The sequence below is a fragment of the Carcharodon carcharias genome, chromosome 6 (genome assembly GCF_017639515.1).
Source record: "Carcharodon carcharias isolate sCarCar2 chromosome 6, sCarCar2.pri, whole genome shotgun sequence".
NCBI lineage: Eukaryota > Metazoa > Chordata > Chondrichthyes > Lamniformes > Lamnidae > Carcharodon > Carcharodon carcharias.
Window position 1 is genome coordinate 95,391,489 of NC_054472.1, and position 13,909 is coordinate 95,405,397.

Consider the following 13,909-nt stretch of genomic DNA (forward strand, 5'->3'; position numbering starts at 1 on the left):
GGAATCTACTGGTGAGTCAAACCTCCTATTCAAACGCTTGCTGTCCAAAAGCTCAGGTTTACCTTCCAAAGTTCTGACACGTCCCAGATTCCTCCATTACAGTGACACGAGATTAAAGGACTCACCAATGCTGCCAAAAACACCAGCAGCTTCGTTGCAATGCTGTCAAACTTCAGTTTTTCCCAAACAATTTTGCTAAATCCTGGACCATTCCCCAGTGGCACTGAAACCCAGCTTCATCCAGCAGTTTGCTGCCAAGTGCCACGCTGCCCCATTCCCCTCCCCAGTTTTGCTAACTCCAGTTGCGGTACATTACATGCCAACTAGTTGTGCATTCTCAACTTTTAAATGACAAAAATAAATACATAGCTGAAAGAATACAATAAGATCTTTTCACTTTTCACAGCATAATGGACTTAATTATGGAATTTAACTGCCAAAGTACCATTTAATAAAAATAGAATGTAATTTAGTCAATTATTATAAGCCAGTGGTAAGAGGTTTGTCATAAATAGTCAATTCTTTGGCTATGAGCAATGCCACAGGAGATTATATAATATATAAACAAAATACTTTTTGGCAGAAGCACTTATGGTGGATCAAATTAAGATATGTGTGTGTCTATGTCTGAGAGGAGGTACTGCTAAAACATAGTTGATGTTCAAATGTTTACATACACGTTACCTGGGTTATTGGTGGAGTCATTTAATGAATAACACCTTAAGCAGCACAGCCAAATTCCACACTCCTCAATGGGAAATTTCAGCTTCCTCTTAGGTGTGGATGTCAATGAGTTTGCTCTTAGAGTTTGTTTGAGTCGAGACCAGAAGGGCTAAGTGTTTGCAGACCATTAATGACAGGTGCACAACTTAAATAATTCACATTGAAAAGTTTGATTGACTTGGTGAGTAAGAGTAATTCTAACGAATTCCATGTTATTCTGGCACGTTGGATTCTGCGAGCTCTTTTTGCTTTGGTTGTTGGAAGCGCTAATTCTTGAGTGGAACCACCCACTGACATGGATTATGTATAGCGCAGTTAAATCAGAAAGTCATTTGCTTGCATGCTCAGCGCTATAAGTTTTAGAGTTTATGATGCTGTGTAAATTCAATGCAGGAATCATAGTATGACAGCAGATGAAGGATTAACAACTGTGATATATTTGCTGTTTTATTGAGTGTTAGTTTACAATTTATGGAAAGTATTTTGGTGATCTGTTAAAAACACTGGGAGGTATAGACTTCTGTTTGATAATGTGACTGCTAGACTTCCTGCCGCAGGCCTGAGCTATTTATTTAACGCTTTGCAGCGTGGAGGAAGTCTCCTGAAGGTAAGACAGAGGTGAATGGCTACATGTGCCGTTTGTATATTTGTAAAATTGTACACTTTCTTTCTCTGTCTGTGAAGCGTAATTATCAAATAATATTTTTCTCAATAAACACATTGCTTTGCCAAAAATTGGTCTGGATATGGGATTTATACTTGGAAGAACGGTATTAAATTCTGGTTGCATTCTTGTAAAAAAGATTATCGACATTCAGTTGCATGCTGGGCAAATTTACTATTGCAATCTGAATCTGCCAACTAAATGGGTCAACCCGATCAGCGACAAGAATTCAGTGCATCTTATTGCGTTTCATAATAACAGCCTGGAATCTATTCAGTGACTCCATTCCCCCAGCGACTCTCGAGTTGAACCTCTTAACCTGTTGGAAGAGTTAATGTACCTGACAAATTTGAGTGGTTGAACTACTTTGACTGAAACCTGAGAAAAGTGAAAATAATATCTGTGCCTGTTGTTGTCTTATTGGCATCAGGGGGATTGCAGTTTTAAAGTATAAAAACGCATTTTCCGTTAAATTGCACAATACTTAAAATATTTCTAGACTTGCATCAGTGCTACAGATTATTGTTAGAACAGAAATTGGAAGCGTGACATTTCTGCTTCTCCAAGGTGACAGATAATGTATGGCACTGTTTGTTTTGCAGCTAGTCAGCTTGCTGTTTCCGGTGAGTTGGCTATTTGTGTAATTTTGTTTTAAAATCTAGATTGGCCGTCTGTTTATATAACCATAATGTTTTGGCTAGGGCACAACTCGGAACCTTGGAGCCATTCTGCAAAGTGTAGCTTGGATTGTTTCCTGCGCGTGCCTGTCAATCAGTGACGGAAGCACACGCGATCAGCCGGCAGCTCGAGCTCGCTTCATTCCCGGCAGTGTTCTAAATGGCTGACAGCACTTTCATTGAGGAAACCCACCCTTATGGGTGTAAGGAAGGATTGGAATGGGGATACGAAGAAGGTGAGCTTTTGAACAATTTTTTTGAAAAAAGTGTAAATGAAACATGATATTTTGGTCTAATTATTATTCATTAAAAAAAAGAAACCGTACAAAAAATAAACTTTCCATAAAGTTATAAGATTTTTAAAAATCCTGAGGTTTGTTTCTTTGGCGAGGGATTTATTGCGAACAGATGTGTGTGTCTTTAAAATCAGCTCGCATTTAGCAGCTGGTCCCTTCACGGGTCCATGGTAAACTCCATTTGAAAAGTTTGGTTTATTCAGATTTCTTTAGTCACCTAAGTCCAAAACTATCTCAGATGATCATCTCATGTAAGAAATAATTATTTGTATATCTTTTATAATATGACAACTTGCAAGCAGTCAAGCTCTTCTAAATGTCACCTGTTCTAAGTGTAACCTGTAAAAGTTACACCACTTGACTTTTGAATCTAATTTTAATTTTGCTTGTTTGAAATCCTTAAAAGTAAGAATTACGGTATCATGTAAAGTGCTGAGCTGAACATGGACATAAACAATTTAATTGCTCTATTTTAGGAGTGGAATGGGGACTATTGTTTCCTGAGGCTAATGGAGAGTATCAGTCTCCTATAAATTTGAACTCCAGGGAGGCGAAATATGATCCATCGTTATTGGAAGTGCGTTTATCACCAAATTATGTGGTTTGTCGGGATTCTGAAGTAATGAATGATGGCCATACCATTCAGATACTGCTGAAGTCCAAATCGGGTATGTAAAACAAATGTGCAAGTTGTGCAATGGATTATGCAATGTTTGTTTTTACACAAATGCATCTCACTTTAATGCATTGTTTATTCCTGTGTGGATTCAATAAATCATTGTTTGTAGTGCTGATGTTCAGCAGGAGCTTCAATAGATTAATATTCTTTATGACACATCAACATAAACTTCCTTTTGTGTCATCATGAACATATTTACTATTTTTGCCACAAATAGAGCACAGACGCATGTTTGCAGGACTTTTTTCCTCCAATTTTGTATGATAGGAATTTCACTCAGATGAAACAACAGATTATTGGTATGTCTTCTGGAGAGGGCTATAAATGTGGATTTGAGTCTAAATCTAGATTTTATACTAGTATTGATCTGAATGGACAGAGGTTTGATTTATACCTGTTATAGAGCATTTTTTGGCTTTTCAGTATTAATTAAAGTATATGGAACTCACAATACAAAAAAAAACAAACCAGCCCTATAAATAGTAAGCTCCTCTGAATAGAAACTGAAAATAAAAAGGATGATCTCTAGCTGTTGCTAAGGTCCAAGACAAAAAAATGAATCAAAGGTTTTCAGCGTTAATTGAACCCTGTTCACTTACTGCTTTGCATCTTTAACACAATATATACACGCAGGTCAGAATTTTATGGCTCTTCCTGTCCGGCAGGATAGTACGGATCCGCCGAACTGAATGGAGATTTAAATGGCTCACCGCATCTGCTTGGGTGGGTGGGGGGCGGGGGGGGGTGCATAGGTCCTGGCCATAGAATTTATTTTAGCCTCACTCATTTGGAGCAGAGATCAGAGAACAGTCCTCTCCTCCATTTCTGTTGTAATCAAATTCTTAACTGGAAAATCAGAATCCTGTGAATTGGGTACACTGGCCTCTACATCTGATTTTTCAATTCATACTTTGTGCCTCCTGCTATTTCCAATTACCTCTTATGTTTGTTGCATAAGCTTGTTAAGTTTCTCAGTACTAGTTGCTATTTCTGTTGGTTGTATTCATTGTTAGCTGTTGGATGGAAGAGTTCACAAACATTAGCTGTTGGATAGAAGAATTCACAAATGATGTAGGTGGAAGATGCACAACATCACTTCACTAGTGATAGTCTAACCATCGCCCCTTGACATTCAATGGCATTACCATTGTTGAATCCCCCACTGCTGTGGTTCAAGAAGGCAGCTCACCATCACCTTCTCAAGGGCAATTAGGGATTGTCCAGCCAGCAAAGCCTACATCGCATGCATGAATAAAAAAAATCAATATCCTAGGGTTACTATTGACCAGAAACTGATTGGACTAACTGTATAAATACAATGGTTACGAGAGCAGGTCAGAGGCTAGGAATCCTGCAGCAAGTCACTCACCCCCTGACTCCCCAAAGTCTGTCTACCATCTACAAGGCACAAGTCAGGAGTGTGATGGAATATTGTCCACTTGCCTGGATGTTTGCAACTCCAACAACACTCAAGAAGCTTGGCACTGTCCAGGACAAAGCAGCCCACTTGATTGGCACCACATCCACAAACATTCACTCCCTCCACCACTGATGAACAGTGGCAGCAGTGTGTACTGTCTACAAGACACACTGCAAAAGCTCGCCAAGGGTCCTTGGGCAGCACCTTCCAAACCCATGACGGTTACCATCTAGAAGGACAAGGGCAGCAGATATATGGGAAGTTCCCCTCCACATACTATCCTGACTTGGAAATATATCGCCATTCCTTCACTTCACTGGGTCAAAATCCTGGAACTCTCTTCCTAATAGCACTGTGGATGGACCTACACCACAAGGACTGCAGCGGTTCAAGAAGACAGCTCACCACCACCGTCTTGAGGGCAATATAGGTAATAATGCTGGCCTAGCCAGTGATGCCCACATCCCATGAATGAATAAAAAAAAATTATATAATGACAGAATAAAAGAAATGTAAAAGTGCAGTAGGCCTGGAAATTCTCCACAAGCTGATGCAACACAGGAATTGTAACAAGTTGGGATTGCCACCTTATAGTCGGCCTTGAACTGACTTAATCTAAATTCCTGAGGCAGCGTCATTAGCATTAAAGGGACTGGTGCCCACAATATTTATAGTGCCTCCTGGCTACTCGCCTCTCACAGAATCTGAAATTCTTACAGCTCTATAGGAGGGGTTGGTGGATGGGAGAGAGAGTGGATGGGTTGGTTTGGGCTAGCTTGAGCAGAAATTTTCTGTTCTGAGGTCTTCATTGGTGTAGTTGCCATTTTCTTAATGGTGGTTGATCTCTGATTCACAACTGTTGGGAAATGACATTGTGGACCCTACTTATGCCTGTTTTATGGTGAGCTTCCCTGCATCAAGGAGAAGTACTGTCTGTTGGTCTGATCTGCGGCACTGGTGGGTTTATCTAGTAATGTGTAAGATGACTTTGATTTATCCCTTCCTCTGAAAAGTGATATCTGTATTTGATGCCATAAAGCGGTGGACTCCTATTGGGATAGGATTCCACTGCAAACCTCCCCATCACCCAACCTGCATGGTTGCTATGCTAATTATTTTTTCCCTCTTCCAACCTTTCTTCTCAACAACACTCAATTTGCTTCTGGCGAGGATCATCAAATGAGTGGAAACCCCTAACTCCTGTTTGGATGTCCAATATGTCTCCACGGAGCCTTAACCGTGACACCTTCAAAACCTAGACAGATTAAGATGATTGTGCTTGTATTTCTTGCTTTTGGTTTGTCCTGTATGAGCTTAAAGCACATGCAATTTTTGAAAGAGTTGTCCCTCCTGTCTTCACTAATGGATAATCTGAACCACAATGCCAGGATCTGCTAGTATCAACAACCTGAGATTTATGCAAATTAAATAGGATTATATATTTAAATTTTGTGGCCCCTGAGACTTGATATTGCATGCTCATGTGACACACGAGGACAAACTAACCAAGAGGCATTGAGGCCAATATTATTCTTCTACTGTTGTCCTGTCTGATATCAATTGATTCAGCACAAGTCAGGGATGGATCTGGGGCCACCTTGCTATTTAATTCTTCAGTTCACTGAATAAATTTACTGACCCACGGAGTAGATCTTTGATTTCATCGAAATGTTAAAAGAAGATTTGGACTAAACATCAGCTGTTTGTAAAACGAAGTCACCAAAATTAGGAAAAAGCAAGCAAATCCACTTGTCATAACAACTGGTGGCTGTTCTTTGAGCAGCATAAGCAAGTCAAAAAAGAAAGAACTTGCATTATAAAGCACATCGCAAACATGTAAACATATGAAAAGGAAGGAGAATAAAATACCAGCTGGTCTCATTGTCATTGTGCATTTTTCTTTAATATTCTGCACCACAAAACCTTGATTTCATTCCTTCACAGCCTCCTCAACTAACTAGCTAAACTCCTGGGAACAGCAAAGTATCACAAAAATGAGGGCTAATTAAGGGGTCAGAAAGTCATTTTCCAATCAAACAAATTCCAGGAAAGCATGGTGATTCCCAAAGCCTGCGTACCTACCTTGTATATGCAGTTCTGTCAGCTATACGATGAACTTGTCCAACTTTTTGAATGTTTGCATCAAATCTGCATTTCCTGCACAAACTGGCAACTCTCTGTTAAAAGAAGTATGTCCTGACAATTAATTGATTCTATGCGTATGGCTTATACTTGTGCTTCATGGTCCTTTCTAATCTATCTAAATCAAATTTCTAATCCACATAGTTGAAATCTATTCTCATTCTCATTATGTAGAAAAACCTCAATTCAAATTTCTTTAAGAACATAATAGGAGCAAGAGGAGACCATATGGCCCCTCGATCCTGCTCCATCATTCAATACATTCATGACTGATCTTCTGCCTCAGCACCACTTACCCATCCAGTCCTCAATAATCCTTGATCCCTGAGAGACCAAAAATCTCTCCCTCAGCCTTTAAATATATGCAACGATGGAGCATTCACAATCCCCTAGGATAGAGAATTTCAAATATTCACGACCATTGGAGTGAAGAAGTTTCTCACCATCTGTGATAAATGATCAATCTAAGACTGTGTCTCCATGTTCCAGATTCCCCAGCCAGGGAAAACAATTTCTCCCTTTGATGTCTTTCTTTTAAAGATCCCCAGCTCTGTAAATCTGCTGTGATAATTAAAGATATTTTAACGAGATATTAATCTTGTAACTGTCCACTGAACCCTTCTCTGGCCACAAGGATTACCTACCATATGAGGGAACTGCATCTGAATCCGCTAATATAATCAAAGTCCTGTATCAAAGATAGTATACTGTTGTTATTTTGTAATTTAATTGTCATGGCAAGACATCTATATATATATATATATATATATATATATACATAATTTGGATTTGTTACATGACACCAATTATGAACCTTCAGCAACTCATGTGCTACAGCACCCAACTCTTTCTTTGCTCATTAGCCTTGAGTGAACAGGTTTGGTATTGCCCGAGCGATGAGGATAACTCTATATATAAATAACACATGTGATACCTGGACCAATTTCTTCCATTGCATCTACGTCCAAATATATATCTCTTTTTCTCATCCAAGGTGTAAACACTTGATCAAATCTTTAAATCGTCTACATCAACTTTCTTGACTCCTCCATTCAGATGAAGGTAATGAAAAGCAATAGCCCTAACACCAATTCCCTTTACAAGCAGATGGTCCCTATGCAGAAGTCACTAGCATTGTTAACAAACTTTTATCGATGAGAATGGAACATTTCTTTATTGAATCCAAAATCTCCCTGCTAATATCACAGAACAGAATCTTGTTAACTACTTTTATTCTCTTATCCCCTGTCAGGATATTCCAAAGTACGTTACGCTCAATTAATTACTTTTGTAGAGTGATCACTGTTGTTTTGGAGGCAAACGTGGCAGTCAGCTTTGCATAGCAAGGTCTCAAAAACAGCATTAAGATAGCAGACCGTTTATACTTTTTGATTCTGTTGTTGGAGTGTTGTTGGCTGGGATACTTCCCCTACTTTAAATAATACTGCAGTTTCTTTTGAGTTCACTTGAGCTGGCATATAGTGCTTTGGTTTAGCGTCTCATTCAAAAGAAGACTCTTTTGACAATGCAGCACTCCCTGAAGGAGCATTAAGTACTTTGGGTTCCAGATAGCATCAGAAACTAAACCCCATCAGAAGATGGTTAATTGTGGGAAGCAGCAGATGAGAAATCACGTTGCTATGCCCCAATTGGTACAAAATACTTTGCCCATTTTATTATCTGAATTGAGTTATTGCACAAGATTTCTCATTTTTGTGCTGTGTCAAAAGAAGAAACCAAACTTAGTCAAGTAGGGCATGATAAACCAGAAGAGAATTTGTTCTGGCTTTCCAAAAATTCTATATGCTTAATGAGAAAATTAGTATACAATTTACAGCTTAAAATCTGTACTTAATTACCTGATCTACTTTTGTCACATTTTTGATTTTAAAGCACTTAATTAATGTACTATTTTTAACTCTGTTTAATGTGGATGAGTGCAGGGACTTCATTTTTTTTTGTCCTAGCCTACTTTCTAGGCCACTTTATGACCTGAAAATGGCAATGTATTTTGAGTGTCTTTATGCTGCTTCTATTGCATTTGATGTATTTAGTTCAAATATATGATCCTGAAGTATTTAAATCTGTACCCACTAAGGATGGCTGCACTATATAAATGAAAATACAGTGGCATATTTTGTGCAAAATCTAATATCCGTAGACAATTTAAATGTTATTTTTAAATTTATAGCAAAGTAAATTTTATTTTTGATTTGTTGCAGTTTTAACTGGTGGTCCACTGCTTGACAATCATGAATATGAATTGCATGAAGTTCGATTTCATTGGGGTAAAGAGAACCAGCGTGGCTCTGAACATACTGTTAATTTTAAAGCATTTCCCATGGAGGTGAGTGCCAGACCAAAGTAGATATATATGAGTGGTTAGTGGATTACGTGAAGTTTGAGAACATCCCTTTGGAAATTGTGTTGCTTTCTCAGTTAAAAATAAAATGATCAAATCCCAAAAAGTTTGTCATACATTGTGGCGAGTCAATAATATATCTTTGTTACTAATGCTGAGCATTTATTTCCCAGCCAGTATTGAGGAATTAGATGTTGAATCATGGGTAGCTTTGTGGAATGCTGTAAATGTTTTGGGCTGCCTCCTTCTTTCCCAGCTGCCCCCTCAAAATGTTTTTAGATTCTTGGATATTAGTTCAATACTTTCGTCTGTTTAGCCACTGGACTTTTTCTTCTTGCCTGTGTTCTTACTGCTCTTGAATGGGGATGTTCAGGGTGTGGGTGGTAAGTAGAAGATGGGTTGAGGGGAGGGGGCGGCATCCAAAGAGGTATGGGGTTTTTATACTGAGTATCACAACTTAAAGGCCAGAAGATATTGAATATATTTCTTTAAAGGGTTGTTTTTTGTTAATAACCAAGTTAAGAAAAAAGATACATTGCTGACTGTGTTTGACTCTGTAGCCTTGAATTTGTACTTGTTTTATCTGACAGCTAGAAGTAGTAATTTGTCTGGAGTGGCCCCATAGAACACTAAAAAGGTGTCTCATGCTCTTACTTTCAAAGAGTCAGTCATTTAATTAGGTTCCCTTTTAAACAGGGCCATCTGTTCACCGAAACAATTAGTAAAGTGGGAACATCTCAATTGCACTTTCTTTTTAAATGGGGTGTAGCTGGAATATTGGAATCAGATGACAAGATCCCTTGGTTTGTGAAACTCACTGAAATATATAGTAAATTTTGTGAATCATCTACCTAATGAATGGTGAGGGTGGTCATGCTTCCCTGGGCTAGTTTATTTGATGCAGGTTCAGACTTCCATACTATTGTATGTACCACTCCTCAAGTTGTTGCTTGAAAATATGGAGAGGTGTCTGAGTGACTGCATTGTTGAATATTCCATTCTGTGTTGATGGCTTATTTGCTGGCAGCAGACAGAGATGCAGAATGCAAGGTGACAGAGAACCTAGTGGCTGAGAAATTTTCAGTGAACAGCTGCAGGAATGTGGGGGGAATCACTAAAATGACATCTTGTCCTCCTGGCGTTGCACTGAAAGCAAGTACCTGACTCCCGTGAAAAAAAACAATTGCCCTCTAATGTTGCTCTTTGTCTTTTGGCACAACACCTGGCTAAGACATTCTTAAGTGCAGCAAGAAAATTCGCTACTCTATTTTTATGAAGGCAGGCTGACCTCATCTGAAATAGTCCCGAAAGCAAATAACAATATATTGATTTAACTTCTTTTTCAAAGAGCCTGCTTTTTTATAAATTGGGGCAGAGAGTAAGAATATTGAGGTAATAACAAATTTGTATATGTCAGTAATTGGATCACAGAGCACTGTGTGAAGCTTTGGGTGCTCCGATAAGGAAAGGACACTAAAGCCATAAAGAGAATAAAGAGTAAGTTAACTTGGATGAGTACTAGTAATTATAAGGTCAGACTTCAGATAATGGGACTATTTTCATTGGAGCGGAGGAGGCATAAAAGAGATATAGCTAATATTTTTTACATTTCTGAAGGGCTTTGATAGGGTGAATAAGGAAATACTTACTTTTGTGTTGGTAAGTGAGAGAAGAAAGCCATCAATTTAAATGTCATCAGGACTGAGGATAGAAGTTTAGAGTTAATTAAGAGAGTTGGAGCATGAAATACTTCATCACTTGGAATAGTTCAGCCAGAGTCTATGGCCAGAACTTTACATTGATCGGGTGGGCACGACAATTAAAGGACCAATTAAGGCCATTAAAAATCCTATTGTCCATGATTTTACATTGACCGTGTGATTTTGCGTTCTTCGTATGGGCAAAATGGGCAGGCTGTCAGCCTGTTTTTAATAGGTCAAGGTGAAATGTCTGGGGTGGAATATAATAAAAAGATATCTGGGGACTGATGTTTTTTGAGTTCTGCTGTCAGGTGCTCGAATGTGCTGTATAGACAGAGTTTGGTGCATTTTTTTTCTTGTCATTTAATCTGTACAGGCCTGCAGCTCCCTGAGGCAGCTCCGTAGCAACTGCCTGCATTCAGGGAGCTCGCTAGCAGTGTCCACCCGCACCCTCACTTTTATCGGCACCTGTCCTCTTCCTGCCCCCCTCAGCAGTGCTGAGGTTTTCTCAGTACACGTTTCATGCTGGTCGGCTGTTAATTGGCCAGCAAACGTGAAATTGCATTCAGGGGCCGATCGTGGGTGGAAGCGCATTTTGCGTCCACTTCTGGCCCACCAACTTGACACGCATGCCAAGCGTGAAATCCAGGTTTGCATCTTTTACTCCCTATTATTTATCCACTTTTCCTTTTAAAAGGGCCAAAACCAAATAATTAACTAAGCGAGTTGCAATGGATTAAAAATAGAAGAGAAATTGGATACATGCAGGTGCCTCGGTGAGAGAAGAGGAGGGTATCATTGCGATGAATATAAGAAAGCTCAGAAACATTTTATCAAGATTAACAGAGGGTGAAATTAAAACATAGAGAAAGGAAAAGCTAAGGTGAGGCCTGACTATTTAAAAAAAAACTTGGTCCCGCAAAAGAAAAGTCAAACAAGGTGAAACCCATAAAAAATGCAAATAGTCTTGAAACTGAGGACAAGGCTACTTCCTTTTGAATATTCGTGATGGAAGATGTGAGCAACATGACCTTTTCAAAACAGGTACAAAACCCAAGTATAATCTGACGTCAATATAAGTGAAATGAAAGTTTTAGACAGGCTAAATGGGATCAAAACAAATATCCCCAAGAGTAGATGGTACTTACTGTGGATGTTGAGGACTAGGAAGGAGATCTATGAGGCACTGACAATCATTATGATGGAGTCATTGTGACATGCCAGTAGATAAGAAACAGATAACTGTGATGTCTATATCTAAAAGTTTAATAAAATAGACAAGGGTAATAACAGTGCCATTAGTTAAATAATAGTAGATTAGTTATTAGTAAAATAATGGAATTAATTATCAGGAGCAAACACTAGGATTATCTGTACAATAATCTAGTTAAGTGGTCAATATGGCTCAGATGGGGAGATCCTGACCAACGTCTCTGTGAAAGCGATAACCAAAGTGGATTATGATAAGCTCCATGATGTGGTCTACCTTGAATTCCTTCTGATAGGAACATCAGACCTCTTACAGCTACAACAACAACTTATCGTGCCTTTATCTTAATAAATATTTCCCAAGGTGCTTCACAGGAGCAATATAATGCAAAATATGACACAGACCACATAACATATTAAGTCAGATGACCAAAAACTTATTCAAAGAAGTAGGTTTTAAGAAGAGCCTTCAAGGAAGAAAGTAATGTAGAGAGGCTGAGATGTGTTGGGATGGAGTTCCAGAGCTTGGGGCTTAGGCAACTGAAGGCATAGCCATCGATGGTGGGGCAACGATAATATAATTGGGAATGCACAAGAGGCTAGAATTAGAGGAGTGCAGATATTGAAGGATTGTGGGGCTAAAAGAGATTACAGCGATAAGGAGGGTCAGGTTCACGGAGGGATTTCAAAACATGGGTGAGAGTCAAGTCAAGATGGTGTTTAACCGGAAGCCAGTGAACACTGGAGTGATTGGGGAATGAGGTTAGGTGTGAGTTAAGAAGCTGAGTTTTGAATGACCTGATGCTTATAGAGGGTAGAGTTTAGGAAACCAGCCAGGAATGCATTGGAATAGTTAAATTTAGAGGTAACGAAAGTTCAAATGAGGGTTTCAGCAACAGATGAGCTGAGGCAGGGGCAAAGTTGGGCAGTGCTACAGAGGTGGAAATAAGTGGTCGTGGTGGTGCTCTGGATATATGGTTAGAAGCTCATCTCTGGCTCAACTATGACACCAAGGTTGCAAACAGATTGGCTTAATGGCAGATTGTTGCCAGGGAAAGGGATGGAGTTGGTAGCTGGTGAACAGTTTTTGGATTGGGGCTTGAAATCAATGGTTTCAGTTTCTCAGTGTTTAAATGGAAGAAATTTGTTCTCTTCCAATTTTGGATGTTGTATAAGTGGTCTGATAATTTAGTAACAGTGGAGGAATCAAGAGGGGTGGTGGTGGGGTAGAGCTCCATGTTGTCGGCATACCATGTGAAAACTAATGCTGTGCCTTCAGATGGTGTCACCAAGGGGCAGCATGTAGATGAGAAATAGGAGGGGGCCAAGAATAGGCAGTTGGAGGGACTCCAGAGATAATGGTGCAGGGCCAGGAAGAGAAGCCAGTGCAATCAGAAAAGATTGAAACCAAGTGAGAGCAGTTCCACCCAGGTGGATGACTGTGGAGAGGCATTGGAGGAGGATAGCGTGGTCAACTGTGTCAGAGGCTGCAGACAGGTTGAGAAGGACAAGGATGGAAAATTTACCCTTTTCATAGTCATGTAGGTGTCATTTGCGACTTTGATAAGACCTGTTTTGGTACAGTGGCAAGAGTTGAAACCTGATTTTGGAAGTATTCAAACATGAAGTTCTAGGAAAGATGGGAATGGATTTGGGAGGTGACAACACTTCAAAGGCTTTACCACAGTAAGCCTAAATGATTCCATTGGGCAGTTAAGAGTCAACTACATTAGTGTGGGACTGGAATCACATTAGGTGAGGCATCAGTCATAGGCAATCCAAGAAGGAGGCAAAATATGAAGATATCCTCTGGTTACCATCAGATGCTGTCAAATCCATGTGACTAGTTGGGCCTAATTGGGGTTGATGACAGGTGGCTTTCAGGCTTTTCATGCATGCAAGGTTGAGTGTGAAGGCTGTGTGTATACATGACCTATGCAATCTTGTAGACACTAATGCTTAGCTCTTGGAACGCGGACCACAGTGAATGGGAGTTAGTTGATATGTTCAATGTAGTGCATTTGGAAATTGTGGCTA

At 39.5% G+C, this 13,909-nt stretch overlaps 1 protein-coding gene across 5 annotated transcripts in view; it reads left to right on the plus strand.

Moving 5' to 3' along the window:
- The first annotated feature begins 1,279 nt into the window (after nucleotides 1–1,279).
- Nucleotides 1,280–13,909, plus strand: part of ca8 (carbonic anhydrase VIII) — an 84,859-nt gene continuing 72,229 nt past the window's right edge. For all 5 annotated transcript variants that reach the window (XR_005943264.1, XM_041189068.1, XM_041189072.1 and 2 more), the window contains exons 1-4: nucleotides 1,280–1,330; nucleotides 2,089–2,300; nucleotides 2,837–3,028; nucleotides 8,824–8,948. Coding sequence is in view for 4 of the 5 variants with exons in the window: in XM_041189068.1 (XP_041045002.1) it covers nucleotides 2,225–2,300; nucleotides 2,837–3,028; nucleotides 8,824–8,948 (393 nt within the window). In the remaining variant the exon portion in view is untranslated. The remainder of the gene's footprint in view (nucleotides 1,331–2,088; nucleotides 2,301–2,836; nucleotides 3,029–8,823; nucleotides 8,949–13,909) is intronic.